Here is a 22,143-nt window from a genome sequence, read left to right on the forward strand (position 1 = left end):
ATGATTAATCTTAGGGATTTCTTTCATCTTACCACAAGCATGGGTGCATGGTCAAGAAGTTGGTAATCATGTGGTTTCAGGTTGAGTCCCATTGTGTGGCACCTTGGGCAAGAATCTTCTAGTTTAACCCCAGATCAATCAATGTCTTGAGAGTGAATTTAGTAGACAGTACTTTGTTTTCCCCACTCTAGCTCCAGGTTAACCAATGTCATGTGAATGGATCTGATAGATGGAAACTGTGAGGAAACTCATCATATGTATGTGTGTATGTGTATGTTTTTATATATGTGCATGCTTGTATTTATGCATGTGTGTTTGTGTTTGACAACTGGTGTCATTTTCTTTATGTTCCCATAACTTAGTAGTTCAGCAGGAAAGAGACTGATAAAATGATGTACTTCAGATTTAACCCTTTAGTGTTTAATCCAGCCATATCCAGCCCAAATATTCTACCTGTTTCATGTGCTACCTGTTTTTAAGTATCTATAAGTACCTTAGACATTTAAGTACGATATGCTCGACTGAAGTTTAAAGCAGTGGCTATGCCCAGCTTGGCCACGGTTCAAAGACTGAAACAAGTAAAAGAATAAAAGAAATATAAATGAAAATTTATTTGCTTATTAGAGGAATTATATTTATTTCAATAAAATTAATAAAGGTAAGCCATAGAAAAATGAAAAGTAAAAGTCAATATCAATTAATAATTAATATCAAACAAAAAACAAAAACAGCAAAAAGCAAATTTCATAACGAGAAGCAGAAAAGAAAAAATTATATCAATTTCAAATAACCAAATTTATGCAACCTCTCTTTCTAGAACACTGTGCTTCCCGAAGAATTTCAATTATCATATTATTTTAATTTAATTTGTAGCATTACAGAAAAATTAAATAGTTTTACAGAGTTTAAAAAAAAACAAAAAACAAAGATAAGGATACCAAAATTGATATTTAAAAAAAAAGCATTATTGTTTCAAAAAGAAAAAGAATATATATATATATATATATATATATATATATATATATATATATATATAAAATCCATGACCAAGTGAATTCACACGTCTGATTGTATCAAAGAGTTGTCTGTTCTTTATTTTCTATTTTAAAATATAAAATAAAGAAATATATAGTTAAAAAGAAATTTATACATACACACACACTCACACTAATATGTGTGTGTGTTTGTGCACATATGTATGTATTGGAATACTAGGAATAAGTATCAAGTAATACACATTGTCATATGAACTGAAAAATAAAATATCTGTCATTACAGATATTAATTCTGAACATCAAACTAAAGTTGCCATTACAAAAAAAAAAATTTTTAATCAAAAAAATTCACTGATTTAGTTGTACAGAAGTTGCTTAAGTAAAAGACTCTGGTTTCTTATAGATTATGAAATAACAAAAGCAAAATGTTGAATTTTAATGTTTAATACTTAAACAATATAATCTCTTTGAAAATCTGTAAAAATGTTTCAATGTTTTACACTCTAATTATATCATTTGTAAATAGAAAAAATGCATAAAAGTAGCAATAAATATTTTTTAAAAAACAATCATTTGAATTGGAAGAAAGTCAATTGACTAGAATTTAATAAAGGGAATTACAATTTAGACAGGGTTTCAAGAATAAGAAATATAAATTTATCAAATATACACATCCAAGCACATTCTTGACTAAATGCTTGTTGGAAAATCTAAGTAACATTACAGACGTTCATTTCATTGTTTTTTTTTATGTTATATCTGAATTAATATTCTTTTAATGTCATAAGAATTTAGAAATTTCAAGAGACATGAAATAACTTGTCTTTTTAATGGCAAAATTTGAAGTAGCTAAAACTATAAATAATGATTTAAAATTTTTGGCACAGGACCATCAAGTTCAAAGCAGGGGGTAAATAGATTACATTGACCCCCACAGTGTTCAACTGATACTTATTTTATTGACCTCAAAAAGATGAAAGGCAAAGTTGTTCTTGGCAGAATTTGAACTCAGAACAAGAAGACAGATGAAAAGTCAATAGGCATTATTGCCCAGCATGCTAATGATTCTGCTGGCTATAAATAATAGCATCTAAATAATGAGTTAAAACACCCTTAATGTAGATTGTTGTCCCAGAGACAACCTCACTCTTTTTTTGGGGGGGGGGGGGGGGGGGGTTCTATCCAAAGAATGTTTTAACACAATATTCATATGCTAGTTATTAACAGCTTTGTTTATTTCAAGTTCCACCATTAAAAACCAATATTTTTTATTTTAATGTTTGATTCCTAAAAATGTCAGAAATCCTATACGACAATTTGTTTTATTATTATTATTATTATTATTATTATTATTATTATTATTATTATTATTATTATTATTAATAATAATAATAATAATAATAACGTGGCAAGCTGGCAGAATCATTAGCACGCTGGACAAAATGTTTATTGGTCTTTCACCCATCACTACATTCCGAGTTCAAATTCCACTGAGGTCGACTTTGCCTTTCATCCTTTTGGGGTCAATAAGTAAAGTATCAGTTGAGCATTGAAAGTCGATGTAATCAACTTAACCTTCCCCCAAAAATTTCAGGTTTTGTGCCTATAGTAGAAAGGATTATTAATATTATTATTAAGTTTGTTGTTGTAATTATTATTGTTATTATTATTATTATTGTTTTGTTGTAATTATTATCATCATCATAAGTATGTGTGTATGTATGAGTATGAATGTATGTGTGCACATCCATGCATATGCATGGATGTGTATGTATGTATGAATGTATGTGTGGTATATGTGTAACAAAATACATTGGTAGTTTAATTTAAATCATAAATAAACAATTGAAAAACATTCTAATTTTATAATAATAATAATAATAATAATAATATTGATAATAATAATAATTTCTTTTATTAGCTACAGGGACATAATAATAATAATCAAGCATGAGATTAAATACCAGAAAAATAAATGGGGTAGTTTTAGTAAAAAAAATTCATCTTGTTAAGAGTTGACATATGCGTCATATTCCATCAAAAGTTTTTCTTCAAAAAAAAATTAAATGAACAAAAATTGTCTACAGCAGATTGGAATGCAAGAAATTAACCGAACAATTTCAAGACAGATTTTCATTTTTCTTTTTTGTTTTTCAGTAAAAATGTGAAAATAAAGTTGTAGAATAAACATTTTAAGAAATATTTTATATAGTCATATATTTTTTTTTCTTTAAATCTTCAAACATGAAATTCTGTAAATATTTGAACAAACACAAAACTTAATCCTTTATTCCAGAATGTTTTAGAATAACAAACATGAACAATGATGTCTTTGGCACCTATTTATAATGTTTAAATGTAAAACATGATTAGTCTCAAGCAGATTTTTTTTTTGTTTTTTTTTTAATGACCTAGTCGTTCATAATATTCCACTAAGAAAAATTTTGGTAAAAGTTCTTATCAAAACATATTTGGGATGTATCAAAACAAAGATACAAAAGAAATTTAACAAATGAGACAGATTATAACTCTGTGTGTGTGTGTGTGTGCTTATATTTGTGGGGTCATTTAAGATGGCTGTCAAATAAGTTTTCATCTCTAAATTTCAGGGATGTATTATTGCAATTATAATAAATATTTTCTCAATTATAAACCACCTCTTTTGTATTTTAAAACTCTACACTGACTTTCGGATGTTCTAACACATAATAATGTTAACTGTCTCATTCTCTCTCACACACACACACACACACAAATATATACTGTATATATGTATATATTATATGCATATATACATACTATACACACACGTGTGTGTGTGTGCGTATATATATATATATATATATATATATATATATATATATATATATGTATATATATGTATATATATATATATATGTATATATATATATATATATATATATATATATATATATATATATATATATATATTTATATATATATATATATATAAAAGATAATAAGAGTGAAAAAACTACAGAAGGCTTGTGTTACATGGTTAAAGTATATATTTAAATTATGTTAGAAAAACGTTATAAAATCTTTTTGGTATATAAACATTGTATTTTGAGAAATAACCGGTTTTGTGTTGTCTTTTCAAATTTCTCTACTTCATTGTGTCGTGTTCGCTCTCTACTTCATTGTGTCGTGTTCGCTCCAAGCGAACACGACACAATGAAGTAGAGAAATTTGAAAAGACAACACGAAACCAGTTATTTCTCAAAATACAATGTTTATATACCAAAAAGATTTTATAACATTTTTCTAACATTTTTCTGACATAATTTAAATTATATATATATATATATATATATATATATATATATAAAAGATAAACAAGAGTGAAAAAACTACAGAAGACTTCTGTTACATGGTTAAAGTATATATTTAAATTGTTATGTTAGAAAAATGTTATAAAATTTTGAGTTTTATAACAATTTTCTAACAACGATTTAAATATATACTTTAACCATGTAACACAAGCCTTCTGTAGTTTTTTCACTCTTGTTTATCTTTTATACATCCAACCACGTGCTTTCACATACCAACTTTCTCACCTATATATATATATATATATATATATCTATATGTAGCTATATATTTTTGAATAGAATTTATTTTCGATAATTTCAATTGATTTTAATCGATTTAAATTTCTTTTCTATTTGAAAATTGGTTATGAAACACGTGTAATCTTTTTATTATATTTATCTTATGATATTTACTTTACTTTATATTATACTCATTTATTGTGCTTTTAATTATTAATTTTTCTATATGTGATAGTGGATTTTCATCGATGAGTTCTTGAAAATTGGTTATTTTCCCTAAAACTATATATTTTATATATACTTTATCTATAAGGCTCAATTTAATTTTAATTTTTTATAAATTGATTTTAATTGAGTTTTTTACCTGTAATTTTGGATTATGTCCCTAATATTATTATTTTATATATATATATATATATATATATATACATACATACATACATTTCCTCATCCTGAATTTAAACTTATGTTATTCATTTCTAATGCAAATTTTTTATCGAACATTATTAGTAATTATGTCAGTGTAATGTAGGTTAGTACAGTGGAATGGGGGGGGGTTAAGAAAGTTAACACCTTGCGTTAAAGTAAAGACTTTCAGCTCAAATATGGTTGAAAGCAATGTCATCTGAATGGGACATCTGTTGACAATTGGAGATGGGACTAATTGAAATATAGTATTTTAAAAAATGTATGAAATACAAGACTGAAACAGTAAAACATTTGAGTTACTAACTTATAAATATCCTTTTTCCAATATATTTATCTGAATATAAAAAAAAAAACCTGCACACACAAATAAGGGTAAAAAATAGACCTTTTAATATTTTACAATTAGATTAATAACTATATGACAACCAAATAAGATTACTTTCAAAATAATAAGCAATCATCTATTTATAAATATATGATATAAATAATCATCTATTATAAATATAGATACAATTTTTTTTCCAATTGATTAAATAAAATAAGACAAATATATTTTAGAGTCTCCTGAAAGCTTTGTAATGCCAATGCTTAACTCCAATTCCAAATCATTAAATGACTAAGAGATGCATTTCATCCCAGATTGAAAACAAGTAACTTCCTCAGAAGAACTGTTTCCTAAATCCTCATATCTGGTCCCTACATTTCCAAAGTATCTGGTCCCTACATCCCAGAATATCTGGTCCCTACATCTTTAGAAAATCTGGTCCCTACATCCCCCCATAGATCTAGTTCTTATAGGAAAAATGAGGCACATAAGTTGTTTTTGTTGTGCATTTAAGCAGAGATTGAACTCAGAACTCATAATTCACTATGGCTAGCTTATCCACTCAGTTACTTTGCCTCTTAAATAAATTATGAGTGTTACTAAATCTAACTGCATTTGTTTTGTTTTGTTGCTTTATCTTTTATTTTTTACTTTTTTGTTTTATTTCTAAATTCTGACATTTAAGAAATTTAATGAAGATAAAAAGAATTACAAAGAATATGGATTTCTAACATAGGCACAAGGCCACAAATTTAGTGGATGGGTGCTAGGGTGAAGTAGGGAGCAATCAATCATACTGACCTAATCACTATTCAGTTACTTAGCAACCTCTAAAGAATTTTTGAACTTACAATGTAATAGGACTTTATTAAAGATTGCAATATATGTGATCTAATGCTCCACCAATTCAATCCATGATCCACAATTACATGAAATATTGCTATTTGAAAATATCAATTAGTTAAATTTCTATCAACCAAAAAAAAAAAAAAGAAAAAGAAAGAAGAAAATTACTCATAAGATTGAAGAACTTGGTTTCATTAACAAAATAACAGGGATATTTTTTTAAGGCAACAAATGGTAACAGAAACTTATGAAATATGTCACATGAAATTTGTAACCTTCTTGAGACTCTGGAACTTCTCTATCCAGATATGAGACGTTATGGCACAGCCATTTCGGCACTGCCCATTTGGCATTGCTGAATTATTTGACATCAGATATTTCAATGTTTCTTCCATTCTCTTCTCCCTCCCCACTTTTTCTTTCTCCGTTTCTTTATGTGTGAGTATATTTCTTTTTATGTGTCTGAAGAGATGGAAATGTACCAATCATTTTCAATTAATAAACTGTAATGTCCCTCTCTCTGTCTTTTGCTTTTACTCTTTCTATCTGTATGTGTATATATCTTTGCATGCATGCATCTGTGTGTGTGTGTGTGTGTGTGTATGTGTTTGCTTCCAGTGCCAAAACAGCCTGATTGTCCAGTCAGCTGTGCCAAACTATCAGCATCCATACAGCTGCACCATATCATCTCATTCCACTTCTATCCAATCTACTTAAATATATTTTCTGTTTAAACTTGTAGTTACTATGAAACATTCACAATTTGTCTCTTAGAAAGTTTAATGAAATGTAGAAGAACATTGAGAAGTTTACATGTTATAACTCACTTTGTAATCAAATTAAATTTTACTTTAAACAACTGTGACTAACTAATTAACATTTTTGATATTTTTATATATGTTAATTTATTTTAGAGAAAGGAAGCGGTAATGAGAAGGAAAGAAATAGTAAGAGTGTGAGATAGGATTCTGTTTCTTTTTTTTGTTTTTGTTTTTTTTTGTTTTGTTTTTTGTTTGTTTTTTTTCCACTATTTAAATTTCTAAAGTAAAATGATTTTGCAAAAATTTAACTGTAGGTTATTTGAAAAAAAAAAATTTAAACTAATAAATATCTTTAATTTTAAAATAAACTGATAATAAAAATTATTATTTTCAGTAAATGTTTAGATATATTTAATCTGGATTGTGAGTATAATGAAGAATTTCATGATATAAAATATAAAAAAATACAAAACAGTCAATGAATATGTCAGAGAAAGAGGGAGAGAGAGAGAGAGAGAGAAAGAAAGCCAAGGGTGGATAGAAATACAGTAAAAAATATGGAAACAGAATACAAGAATAGCATAGAGGTAAGGTGATAGTGTATAGTTAAGAGAAAATCTCTCAGGTAAACATTTCTGATTTAGTTAATATTTTCTTTATGAGTAAGTAAGAAGGAAAAAAATATATATATATGTAGATATATATCAGGAAATGGTTATTTCAAATTTAGGGATTGCGTTAAGAAAAAGTGGGGAAACATCATAATATTAACATAATAAAGTTCATTCATAAATAAATGAACTGTCATTATCAATATGCTATATATACATATATATATATATATATATATATATATATATATATATATATATAGATATATGATACAAAACTCCTTCACCAGAAAAAAAAGGGGGGGGGGGAACAAATGTTACATATAAACTTCCCAGCATCCAACACAATGGTATTTGATTTTCATTCCTTTTGTATATTGACCAGTTGAATGGTGGCAAAAGAAATCTTATCCAAAAATGCATACCATGATAGAAAAAGAAAGAAAAACTTTCACTAATGTTGATACCATTTCAAGAACTGTTCAATGAATATATATGCACAATGTGCAGTTGTCGCAAGAACAACTGCTGTGAGACAGAGAGAAAGAGAGAGAGAGTAGGATTCACATTTCCAACTGCCTTCTTAAATCACCAGCACAATTTAAGCGTACTGTTTCCTCTCCGCCGCCAATGCACACTCCATTTATAAATACTCTTGGAACCTAAAAAAAAAAAAAATTTTAAATGAAAATAAATAAAATTATTCATCATTAATTGAATGGCTAATATTAACAAAAGAACAAAATTCAGTATCATAAATAATTTAACCATTTAGCATTCAGATTAGTCTGTCAAATGCAATGCTTATTTCTCCACATTGTTTCGAATTAATCATGCATTATCTCATAGTTTTGAAATTTTGATGATGTGATTGTATGTATATATTTTTAGAAAGATACTGTAGGTTAAGTGTGAAAGGCCAGATCTGGCCAGTTTTAACATAAAACAAATAGAATATTTGAGCTGGATATGACTGATTTAAATGCTAAATGGTTAAAGGAAGCATAGAGTATTAATAAGTAAGTTCAGAAAATTGATACATCTCACAAATTAAGGGTACATTAGATCAGGGGTTTTCAAACTTTTTGACTTGCGGACCCCTTTATATTTCAGGCTTTACCTTAGGGACCTTATAAACGCTTATAAAATTTATACATAAATATTTGCTTAAAATAACATATATTTTTACATTTATTTATTTAACAGTATTTAACAAATAGGTTTATTGTCAATTAAAAGATTTCGATTAAAAAACATATATAAAATCAAATTGCCCATAAAAAGTATTTGCTGTCCACGGACCCCCTGTATTGTCCTTGCGAACCCCCTGTGGTCTGCAGACCACAGTTTGAAAACCCCTGCATTAGATAATGTAGCCAGAGACAACACTATTTCTGAAAAAAAAAAAAGGAGACGATACCCTTAATCGTGGATCTGCTCTATACAATCAGGGCTGGTAGGGTGGGAAAACAACCATTTAAAAGCAAAATGATGTCCTATGAGATGTGAATTCCAAACAAAGTAGTGCCGCGCCAGATAGAATATACAATGCAGCAAGATATTCTTCAATATATCCCAAAAACAATTTGCAATTTTAAAAAAAGAGCACAGGTAGGACCTGTCTTGTAGGTATCAACAGCATAAGTGGAGCAAATCAATTTGTGACCAGAATCAAAATTAATTTGTTATAAGAAATGTAGAAAATATTAATTTCAAATTTTAGCACAAGGCCAGCAAATTTTGAAGGAGTAGGTAAATCGATTACAGCAACCCCAGTGCTCAACTGGTACTTATTTTATTGACTCTGAAAGGATGAAAGTTGACCTCAGTGGAATTTGAACTCAGAATGTAAAGATGGACGAAATGCCGCTAGGCATTTTGCCGGACATGCTGATGATTCTGCCAGCTCACCTCCCTGAAATGTAGGAAATATTGGCTTCAGGTTTTAGCATAAGGCCAATAATTTCAGGGGACTGGATAAGTTGGTTACATTAATCCCAGTATTTAACTGGTACTTATTCTATTGACTCCAAAAGGATGAAAAGCAAAGTTGACCTTGTCAGTATTTTGGATAATTATTTATTTAGCGCTATCTTTTTTGTTCTTATACTTTTCAATAACAAGACCATGCTACCACTACACTAATTGTTGGTAAAAACTTAATGAGCACAACTAATTGGTATTCTTTACTCTTTGACCCTTCCTCCCTCCACCTGTTTGTCTTGCAGTATCCTAAAAGGACAATTAATGGCAATTATATTCACACTGGCAATCATTACTATACACTGATTTCAAACCACATCTTTTGGATACCATTCTATAAAAGAAAACCATAAAAAAATTTTAATCTAAAAAAAAAAATCATCAAATTAAATCATTTTATAGAAAGCAACATATATACAGAGAAGTGTGCTCTAGGTAGTCAATATTTAAAAACTAAAGTTTAATTTATACATTTTTGATAAGAACATGTTTCACCTAAGTTTTGACAGTGACTAATCAACAATACAGCTATCTTTCATAACAATAAAAAAAACTGAAATATGACTTAAAACAGGAAACCTAAGCAAGAGTGTACTGATGGTACAAACACGAGGGGGTGCTGATAAGTTCTTGGCTTTAGAGTATCACAAAAGGGTCTGATTAGAGGCCCAATCTTCCTAGTTCTTTTACAGGGCTTAGAAAAATTGAAAGACCACTGCAATAAGTGTGTGAATCTGAGAAGGGAATACATTGAACAAAATCATAATTAGTATTTCCTCCTATGTTCTATATACTATGGGAATGCATTAAAGCCCTTTTCAGGGCTACTTTATTTGAACTCTTACTATTGGGTAACTAATTTCATGTTATTACATAACTGACTTCACAATTTGGGTATTCATAACTTATTGGGAATTCCTAAAAACAAGATCCTGTGTAAGACAGTTCGGTATTCTCTGTAAATGCACAAAAACCGTTTTAAGGGCTACATACTTTGTATCGTTGTTATTGGATTAGCAAAACAATTACGAGAAGGAAACCAAGGGATAAGCCCTACTTTCCCGGGATTACCGGGTACATCAGCTAGCATATATATTTATATATATATATATATATATATCATCATCATCATCATCATCATCATCATCATCATCATCATTGTTTAACGTCCGCTTTCCATGCTAGCATGGGTTGGACGATTTGACTGAGGACTGGTGAAACCGGATGGCAACACCAGGCTCCAATCTAATTTGGCAGAGTTTCTACAGCTGGATGCCCTTCCTAACGCCAACCACTCAGAGAGTGTAGTGGGTGCTTTTACGTGTCACCCGCACGAAATGGTGTCTTTTATGTGCCACCCGCACAAGAGCCAGTCCAGGGGCACTGGCAACGATCTCTCTCGAAAACCCTACAAGGCCAGTCAGGTGGTACTGGCAACGGTCACGCTCAGGATGGTACATCTTATGTGCCACCCGCACAAGAGCCAGTCCAGGGGCCCTGGCACGATCTCATTGGCTTGCTGGGTCTTCTCACGCACAGCACATTTCCAAAGGTCTCGGTCAGTAGTCATCGCCTCGGTGAGGCCCAATGTCCGAAGGTCTTGCCTCACCACCTCAGCCCAGGTTTTCCTGGGCCTACCTCTTCCACAGGTTCCCTCAACTGTCAGGGAGTGGCACTTTTTCACGCAGCTATCCTCATTCATTCTCACCACATGTCCAAACCAGCGCAATCGTCTCTCTTGCACACCACTACTGATGCTGTGCAAGAGAGACCTATAATAATAAACGCAAAATTCTGTCTGTCTGTGCGGGACCCCTGTATCTCAGTCTACATTTGATCTACATAGACATATTACACAATTTTGGAATCAGGATGATCCTGGGATTGAAAAACCTTCCCTTCATTTGGTTCTCGAACATCCTGCATTGAGATCAGATCTGGATAAGAATTTGTTAAAGAATACAAACCATGCCAAATCAGACTGGAGCCTGGTGCAGCTCTCCAACTTACTAACTCCAGTCAAACCGTTCAACCCATGCCAGCATGGACAACAGATGTTAAATGACGATGATGATGATGATGGAATAAGAATATAAAGGTTACAAAATGATAAGAGAAAACATTCAACAATTATGAACCAAGGTACAGATATGCAGCTACTGTGATTAGAGTGTATCCACTTGTATGAATTGGTGAATGAAAACAATGTAGATTAGTATGTTTAATATGACATATATGTAAAATAAAATTTGAGTACTAAAAATAGTTCTTGAAAGGTGTTTAATGCTAGAAAACTTTTGATTTACTAAGATAAACATAGGACACAGATATGTATGAATGAGAGAGAGAGAGAGAGAGAGATAAATAGATAGAGACATACAGGGGAAATAGATAGATTGACAGAGACAGACAGACAGAGAATCTAGTTTGAATATGTTTGTATGTATGTTCATAAAACAGTTCATATTCTCCCACTCTTTTTTCACCTATGCACACACACACACACACACACACACACAAGTATAATTTCTTTTTTTTAAATTTCAAAGGTTATGAAATGATGATCTTATATTTTGATAAACTTTAAAAAAAAATATTACTTATCAATTTATCAATCATACATTAAAATCTTTGTTTTCATTAGGGAAGAAAACCAACCAACTGCAACAGAATCAAGGTAAGTATTGATAACTTTGTACCATTTTATATTTTTTTTTTTTTAATATTTTTTATTTTCTTTCATTTATTTACTTATGTTTCTGTCTTGTCAGTTTTGTATTACACAGCTTTTTGCAATTTCTGTAAACGATATTAAAGTTTGGTGTCCACGTCACACATATCCTATCAGTAATACTGTTTCAAAATATGTCCTTATGGACCACTTACATTGCTACATTGCTAAGGTTGATTATCAAATAACTCGTCTATCATCTCTTAATATAATACTGATATGAGGCAGAGAGGAGGCAGAATTGTTGCTGCACCAGACAAAATGCCAAGCAATATTTCTTTTGACTTCACATTCTGAGTTCAAATGCCACCAGGGTTGACTTTGCCTTTTATCCTTTCAGGATCAATAAAATATAAGTACCAGTTGAGCAGTGGTGCAGAAAATTTTGTACTGGAGAGAAGTTTTGGCTTTCAGTTTGGCAATATATGAGAGTATACTGGTACAGGTACAAGTTGCTTAAGATATAAATAAAGTTTAAAAGTTATGTTATTATGCTGCTTCTAGAGCAATGCTAGGCAATCTTTTTTCACTCGTGGTACACTTATATTCTTTTCAAAATTTGGCGGCACACCTAGCATCATCTTGTGACACACCAGTGTGTCACAATATACCTGTTGCAGAGCTCTGCTCTTGAGTTATCTGTATTGGTTTTGAACCCAGATGTGTTGTAGTTATTAAAGACTCTCTGGTGTTTGCGAATATGCTAGAATGCTGTAGTTGGGTTTGTGGTTTGGTTATGAAGGTAGATGATGTTATGATTATATTTATTGATAAGTTTAAATACTGTTTTTGGTATCTATCTACAAGATGAATTATTTTATGTATGTCATGAGGTCTTCATTGTCATTTGCCTTATCCTAGCTTTTATAGAAATATAATCTGGGATTTGGGGCATCCTGCGCTAAGGGGTTGTAGCTTTGTTGTTATTGTGTTGTTATTGTTTAACCCCAGGTCAGCACTTAAACAAACTTATGATAAAAGGCATGTCCAGGACACCAAGCTGACATGCAAAGAATCCGTTTCTAAAATGGCAGGTTGTGATTTGAGGGCATTTGGTTGGCTGCTATTTCTAGCAGGTTGAAAAACTATGTAGAGGCTCCTTCATTGGCTCATTGTTGATGTTAGCCCAAGGTCAGCTCTAACCAAGAAGAGCTTTAATTAAAAGTATCCCATCCATGACCATCCCATCTTGTATTTTTGGGACAAGTGTAATATCCAATACTACATTATCTAATGAACACTTCGTTTTTAAGACAGTAGGGTGTGTTTTGGAGGATATTTGGCTGCTATTTTTAGCAGGTCAAATTACCATGTAGAGATGGTCATTATTAGCTCACTCTCTCATTATTGCAATGTGATTGTCACATATTATGATGAAGGTTTTTGTTTTTTCTAATTCAACATACTGTTGTATCATCAGCTTGGTGTTGTTATAGTAACACTGTACACATTACTATCTTGGCTGTCATGTGATGCACCACAGTATTAGTACATTAGTTGATTTATTGTTATTTTTATATATTGTGTAGTAAGATCATTGTTTCATACCAAAGCACCTGAGACCACCTGGGGTTTTTATAACTTGGTATCGGTGTCATTATAGGTATTGCTGTCAGAACAGAAAGGACCAAAGCAAACACCACAAGGCTTTCCATCTGATACTCTAACAGTTCCACCTACCTGCCCCTCTGGATTGGTATGCATTTTAGTGACCTTGAACTGATGAAAGGCAAAGTAAACCTCGGTAGGGCTTGAACTTAAAGAGCAGGGGGTTGGAACAACTACCACAATGCACTCTGTCCTATACCTCACTGACTCTGCCAATTCACCTTTTCATCTGGGTCTTAAAGTTTAAAAAAATATCATGTTCATCAAAGTCTTTAAAGAACATAATAGGGAAATTTTAGGAACATTCAGTGTGGCTAGGTGCAGGCATAGATCTGTGGTTAAGGAGCTTGCTTCTCAACTATGTGGTCTAAGGTTCAGTTCCAATGCATGGCACCTTGGACAAGTGTCTTCTATTATAGCACCAAACTGATCAAAGTCTTGTGAGTGGAATTTGGAGTGGAATCTGGAATAAGTTCATCATATATGTGTGAATGTGTGCGCACATGGATGTACATGTGTGTGGTGCATGCATTTTTGGGTGTATCCTTGTTTTGGAATCAAATTTATAAACAAGTGATGCTGTTTGTTTCCAATCTTTAACGGAAAACATATCTGGCCCTGAAGAGACATTACCTTGCTTGGAAATAGGTGAAAGCTGGCAACATGAAGGACATCCGGCCGTAGAAAATATGTCTCATCAAATTCCATCTGAACCGTGCAAGCATGGAAAAATGGACATTAAATGATGATGATGATGAGTGCCAATTGTAAGAATGGTGAAGAATTTGTTAAAGAGAAGCTTGTTTTTCAGCTAATTGAGTAAATTACCTAGAAGGTCTCTTGTTGGCTTTGCTGCCAACTAAGTGGCTCAGAAATGCTTATTAAATTACCCATGACGTAATAGAATGGTAGGATATGAAGTCAGAAGGTTTCAGTCAAGTGGTCAACCTAAGTCAGTAATGGTGACAGCACTGGACGGTAGGTTCTGAATACTAGAAAGAATTGTTTGTTATGCAACAAATGAGTGAATCATATAAAAAGAATGAAGGAATGATAAATATGTTAGCATCGAGAGGACTATTAAGTAGGAGTCATATATATATCTTTTCAGCTACCTTGTCTGAAAATAGCAAAACGTTCATATTTTTTCTGCTGCAAGCATGACTGTGTGGTTAAGAAGTTTGCCTTCCAATCACATGGCTTTGAGTTCAGTCCTACTACATGGCATGTTGGCCCTAGGCTAGAGTGAGTGAACTTGGGGAAGGGGATGCTGAAAGAAGCGTATGTGTGTGTGTGTTTGTGTTTCCTTGTTGTGACATCACATGTCAGTTGTAAATGGTCTCATTCACATCCAATCTTCTGTGATAACCTGCCTGGCCATGGGAAAATATTACTCTGTTTGGAAGCAAGTGAGGATCGATGACAGGAAAGGGCATCTAGCCATAGAAAAATCTGCCTCAATGACTTCCATTCGAACCCATGCCAGCACGGATGGGATAATGGACATCAAACCAATGATAATGATGGTGGTGGTGCTGCTGCTGCTAGTATTAAATAATTACCAATGAACTGTGAAGTAAACTTGTGTTGGCTTTCATGTAAATATCTTTCATAATGTCAAACTGACTTACAGCTACTCAGAGATGTTGCTGCTGCCGCTGTTGCTGTTGCTTACCATACCGTTTCTACTACCTGCAAAATAAGTAACAGAACTTTCCATCTGGCGAGGAGGAGGAAGAGGAGGTTATTTTTCACCTGTAATTTATTACCTGTTATTTTTGCTGTGTTTCTCCCATCCTTTGACATTTAACTGTTAGGTTGGCCAGTTTTTATCTTTCGGTTTATACCTCTTGACCACTAGCTCTCAACTACGTCTGCGAGCCACTATTAAATATTGCTATTAAAATGCTATATAACAAGAGGTTAAGCCTTTATATATATATATATATATATATATATATATATATATATATATATATATATATATATATATATGTGTGTGTGTGTGTGTGTGTGTGTATGTATATAGGCACATGGCTCAATGGTTAGAGTGTCAGGCTCACAATAATGAGGTTGTGAGTTCAATTCCTGGACCAGGCTGTGTGTGTGTGTAGAAATGGGCTATGATGTCAATGGCGCCAAGCTATATTGGTCTTTGCCTTTCCTTTGGATAACATCGATGGTATGGAGACAGAAGGCTGGTATGCATGGGTGACTGCTAGTCTTCCATAAACAACCTTGTCCAGACCCGTACCTCGGAGGGGAACTTCCTAGGTGGAATCCCATGATTATTCATGACCGAAGGGTGTTTTTACCCTTTGATATATACATATATAGTACATACACACACACAAACATATATATACATATATTGCCGTGCTAGTGGCCCGTAAATAGCACCATTAGAGCGTAATCGTTACCAGCGTTGCCTTCTAGCACTTGTGCTGGTGGCATGTTAGAAAATCATTCGAGCGAGATCGTTGCCAGTGCCGCTGCAGGTGGCACGTAAAAAACACCATTTGAGCGTGGCCGTTGCCAGTACTGTGTGACTGGTCCTCGTGCCGGTGACACGTAAAAGCACCCACTACACTCTCGAAGTGGTTGGCGTTAAGAAGAGCATCCAGCTGTAGAAACTCTGCTAGATCAGATTGGTGCCTGGTGCAGCCTTCTGGCTTGCCAGTCCTCAGTCAAATCGTCCAACCCATGCTAGCATGGAAAGCGGACGTTAAACGATGATGATGATGATATAACTGATGATGAGGAGGAGGAATGTATATACAACAGGCTTCCTTCAGTTTGTCTACCAAATCCACTCACAAGATTTGGGTTGGCTCTGAGCTGGAGTAGAAAACACTTGACAGTGTTCAAGTCAACTCTCACACACACACACACGTACATGAATGTATAAATATTAGAATAGAATTAGCGAGGGTGAAGCATTGTGTGGTGTTAAATTGGATAAGAACCTCAGGCCGAAACAATACAAAATGAACTACAAAAATGGAAATAGAACAATGTCCTGGTTTCACTTTATAGTTCACTTTGCGTTTTGGCCTTCTCAAATTCGCATCTTATATATAGGCATGTGTGCATATATCATTTTTTAAATAATCTTTTACTCGTTTTAGTCATTTGACGGTGGCCATGCTGGGGCACTGCCTTGAAGGGGTTTTAGTCAAACAAATCAACCACAGGAATTTTTTTTTTTTTTTGTTTAAACCTGGTACTTATTCTACTGGTCTCTTTTTGCCGAACGGCTATGTTATGGGGATGTAAACACACCAACATCGGTTGTCAAGAGGTGAAGGTGGACAAAAATGGATGTAAAGACACACACACATAGATATATACATATATATTTATATATATATATATATGGAAGGCATCTTTCGGTTTCTGTCTACTAAACCTACTCGCAAGGCTTTGGTCATTGGCCTGAGGCAATAGGAGAAGAGACTTGCCCAAGGTGCCACGCTATGGGACACTGGCATGGTTTCTACAACTGGATGCCCTTCCTAATGCCAACCACTTTACAGAATGTACTGGGTGTTTATACATGATGCCAGCACAGGTGCTTTTATGTGGCACCGGCACTTATGGGACATAAGTGTGAGGTTAGGAAGTGCACTTTACAACCAGGTGACTTCGGGTTCAGTCCCACCACACAGTTATCTTGGGCAAGAGTCTTCTAATGTAACCCCAGGATGATCAATGCCTTGTGAATGAATTTGATAGACAGAAACTGTGAGGAATCCCATCATGTGTGTGTGGTGTGTGTGTGTGTGCGCCTTTGTGTTTGTACTCCACCACTGCTAGACAACCGGTATCGGTTTGTTTATGTCTACATAACTTAGTGGGTCGGCAAAAGATGCCGATTGATTTAGTACCAGACTTGAAATTGATTTGTGCCACTAAACCCTTTAAGGTAGTGCTACACCATTATTGCTGTACAATAACTGAAACATGTAAAAGATATGCCTTTGCTGGTCGCCAAACAAAATGTTATTACCATTGCTGGCTGATGAAAGCGAAAACGAAGTACTAAACCCAAGGATCAGACGCTAGTAACGTTGTTTTAATTTTCCTCAAATTCCATCGTTTTATTCCATTAAGTTGAAGCATCGGCAATCTGCAGCATTTAAAATGACAGTTTGGTCAGTTTGTTTGGATGAGTTTAACACCTCTAGCATGACAACTTGGACAGGGATATATCCTCCATAAAGCTCAATGGATAGCGTGGGGTTCATGGGCAGTTGTCCTTGGAGCAACAGTTCAAAATAAAATAAAAAAAGAGTAATATATAATAAAAAGAGAAAATACATGCCATGCCCCAGGCGCTGGCAACCTGCTCCACTGGTCAAGATGATTTGTTCGACATACAAACAAGTTATATCGTTTTATTTGGTCAAACGCGATCAAGACATCTTATGATCAAAGGTGTTCCAGATTTAACCAACCCTCTTTCATACATCTGGGACTGCATTGTTTTAAAACTCAAGTGTTTCGATGTGAGTTGAGAGAATTTTACATCTATTTCTAGCCGACCGACCGAGCAACTATGTAGAGGCTCCTTCGTTGGCTCGTATAAGAAGCGGATGTTATCAGCAGTGCATCTGATATAGTGAATTTATGGGAGTCAACATTTTGACTAAGGAGCTAAATAGGAAAATATTGGTTTAGTTAATACAACATCGTCATAGTTAAACCCTGCGCCTCTCCCTTTAGTTTTATGAAGTGTATAAGTTATTTTCAAACAAACTATTAAATGTCGGGACAAATAGCAAGAAACATTAAGTACATTATTCATTGAGATATCAAATGACATCGCCTGTGCTTGCAAACTGGGGTTGATACATAGGAGCTGTGTGCCTGTAGAGGGCAAATTCGAGGTAGTATGAAGGGTGATACACCTCATAGGATAGTCATGAAGAATGCCTTTAATCTTTATAAGAAAGAAACTTTATAATCTAGGTGCTAGTAAGCGGATATCTACAAGAAAAAAAAATAAGAAACAAGGAAATAAACGTGAATGTTTCAAATGCCGTCGATATAAAATTTAAAACTGATGAAACAAACCGCTATTATCCTTACTCTTTTTCTATAAAGGTAACGATCCCTGAAATACTAGTGCAGTAGCTAGGCCTTATGGAGTTAAAACACGTGCTAATATAATCCAAGCATGTGGGGCGTTAAAACTTTTAATAAGAACAGGTACTTGATATATTTGTTTCTTCCCGCAAAAGCAATAAAAGTGAACAAATAGCAGTAAATGCTTCAAATATTAATGGAAAGCAATTAAGTGTACTGCAAATAATTATTTGCTTAACCACGCATTGTTAAAAGTAGTAGTGTGTATTTAGCTGTCAATTATGGTCGGCCCAGCCTTTTCTTAACAAAAGAAGATACAAACATACGATTATCTCTTTAAATTTAACTAAACAATCACTTATAATCACTATTGATTAGATGTTTATTTTCAGTGTCTGCTTTCAAATACGTCTATTTAAACGGTAAAACAAGGAATGCAATGCTTCGCTAGAGTAAAACGTAAAAAGGAAAGACTGTGGAGAAAGCGAAAGACAAGTGTGAGGAGGAGACTTCATTCTAAGACAGGCGGAGGTTTGTTCCTCGGTTTAAAATTGCTCACTTTGGAGAGCTTCCAGAGGGTGAGTGGAAATTTCCAACTCACTTTAAAACAATTGTACGACATATGAGAAAATTACACATATTATTTTATTAGATATGATTGAAGTGGTTTGACATATGTTAGCTCCGGAACAGGGCAGGTGCAGCATCAAGTAGAATTTTTGTTATAGGCAAAGAGTTAGAGTTAATAACAGTAACAATAACAACAAAAACAAAATTATAGTCCGTACTATATATATGTATATATATATATATATATATATATATATATATATATATATATATATATATATATATATATATATACAATGTATAAACGTTTTCAGTGAAATATAATAATGATACAAAAATGAAAAGGAAAAATAATTGGTCCAGCTAAATTGATATACATTGTTAACACTGGACTGGGTTGTATAATAAAAAAAAAAGCGCGTCAAATCTAAATATACATTATGTCGACTTGATGACGACGAGAGGTTGTAGTTGTTATTAATGATGACGATTATGATGACGGTAGCGATGGTGATGTTGATGATGATGATGATGTAAATCTATGACACAGGAAAGATAGCTAAAAATAAAACTCCTTCGTGTCGTAACTAATGGTAAGGCTTACTAAACGATATTTGGCGATAAAAAGCTAGTAAACAACAAAAGTAATAAGATACCGTGTTAACTTACCGTTCTGGATCCAGTGAAATCTAGCAAGTAATCCAAGATTTTTTCTGCATCTGGATGATCTTCCAATTCCATCACTTCATAATCATCAGGACTGATGATGCTACCGATGTGATCTCTGAAAGCCTGTTTGGCTTTGGAACAAAATGGACAGTACGATTTGGAAAATATCACAACCTTTTTGTTGTTGATTTTTGATAGTACCAATTCTTCGATATTGCCCATTGTGTTATGGATGTGTGCGTGTGTCCAAGTCTGAGTAAAGCTCTTTAAAAATGTATTAACTTGATCCAAAAATACAATCTATACCTGAAGACGGAAAAAGATTTTATACTTTTGAAGAGGAAGGGAGAACGTTTAACCGCGATAGACAGAACGAATGAAAGAAGTGGGTGGGGGGGAGATGTGGAGTAGGGCAAACGGAGAAAGAAAAAAACAAATCAAGGCGGGAGAGAGAATGATAGTGAAAGCTTAGTTTCAAATTTACTTCAAGTCTTGGAATTAAGTTTGTGTTAATTAATATTGTGAACAAACAAACAAAAGTTCAGAATAGCCTCAGATAAAATCAGCGCAGCGAGTATTTTTCCATTCTAGGTAACAGAAAGTGTATGGGGGAGTAAGTTTTATATTTGTGGCGTCAGTAAGAATGATAAACAGGTTCACGCTACAATTGTCAATTGAAATAGAGACAAAGCTAGGCTTGCCTTCTTACGAGTTACCTCCCTTACGTCACGCACCTTATCTCTAATTATATTTCGTTCTCTTCTTGTCTTCCTTATCTTTTCACTCCTTGTCACGCCCTCTCTCTGTCTACATCCCTGTCTTACAGTATCTCTCCCTATTTTGCCTTCTTTATCTAAATTTACTTTCTATTTACCTCCCCTCTCTCTTACAATCTCCTCCTCTCTGTTTTTTTCCCTCTCTCTCTCTCATCTTCAATCGTTTTATGTAATTCCTATTACTTGCTATCTCCTTCTGATCGTAACTGCGTCTTTCCAATTGCAAATGTGACGAAATTAACTTTACAGCTGTATTGTTGGCAAAGATGGTTACAGAACTGAAACTAAATGTTCCACTATTTTAATTCAGTAAATCGCGACCCAATTTTCTAATTCTTGCCGAGGTCAACTTAACCGGTCATTACATCAGGGGCGATAAAATATCCTTAACATGAGTTTATCAACGATAGTAACCCTTAAAAATTTGGGCCAAATAAAGAAATCAATATTATATATATTAACCTATTTTCTTTCTTCTTTTTTTTTTTTTTGTAAAGTACTCCATATTTTTTTTATTCATCAAACTGGTGTGACGTGATCCCTTGTATGTCTTTTTTTTTAAGCAGAGAAGTGTTTATAGTTATACAAATGTGTGAGTGTGTGTGTGTGTGTGTGCACGTATGAATAAGTATATGTATGTATGCATATGTGTGTGCATGTTTGTGCGTATAATATATATATATATATATATATATATATGTATGTATATATTCTTTTATTCTTTGTATAATTTTTTTCTATATGTATGTTCACTTTAAAATAAAACAAACAAAAAAAAAACGAAAGACCAAAAAACATAACCAGAAACTCCATAAAGTCCAAAACTGTCGGTCTCAACCAATCTGAGAAGAACAATGATATTTGATTAAGCCTTAAACATGATGACAGAAATTATGAACCCATGTTTAATTACTGTGGAAAACAAGCTAACATCTAGATAGCGGCTGGAAAATGAAACAGTATCTTAAATTTGCTTCAGCCACTGGACTTCGGCATTGCTAGAGGACCATCTTGAAGAGTTTTAGTCAGAATGCTCGTAATTTCAAGTCGGACTGATATTCAGCTCGTTGATGTGTTGCAAATTTGTTAGGATTGGTACCAAGATCTCCGATTACTATTAGCATAACTTTGGTTTATATGTTCCACATTCTTGAGATTTCCAAATGAAAGTTCCAAATA

General features: G+C 33.1%; 1 protein-coding gene across 1 annotated transcript; it reads right to left on the reverse strand.

The window, feature by feature from the left end:
- Window positions 1-8,092: 8,092 nt before the first annotated feature.
- Window positions 8,093-20,554, reverse strand: LOC128249668 (uncharacterized). The gene is made up of 2 exons (XM_089364461.1): window positions 20,189-20,554; window positions 8,093-8,201 (listed from the first exon to the last, which is right to left on the reverse strand). Exons 1-2 carry the CDS (start codon window positions 20,408-20,410, stop codon window positions 8,103-8,105), a joined length of 321 nt encoding a protein of 106 aa, XP_089220587.1. The 5' UTR covers window positions 20,411-20,554; the 3' UTR covers window positions 8,093-8,102.
- Window positions 20,555-22,143: the final 1,589 nt, after the last annotated feature.

Source organism: Octopus bimaculoides, chromosome 16, assembly GCF_046866305.1.
Source record: "Octopus bimaculoides isolate indiv1 chromosome 16, ASM4686630v1, whole genome shotgun sequence".
Taxonomy (NCBI): Eukaryota; Metazoa; Mollusca; class Cephalopoda; order Octopoda; family Octopodidae; genus Octopus; species Octopus bimaculoides.

What these genes read in the sequence shown, in the direction of transcription:
- LOC128249668 (XM_089364461.1), bottom strand. Translation starts at nt 20,410, where the DNA reads ATGGGCAATATCGAAGAATTGGTACTATCAAAAATCAACAACAAAAAG. An exon ending in ATTTCACTGGATCCAGAACG is followed by an intron (nt 8,202 to 20,188) that starts GTAAGTTAACAC and finishes TTTTTTTTTTAG; the next exon opens with GTTCCAAGAGTATTTATAAA.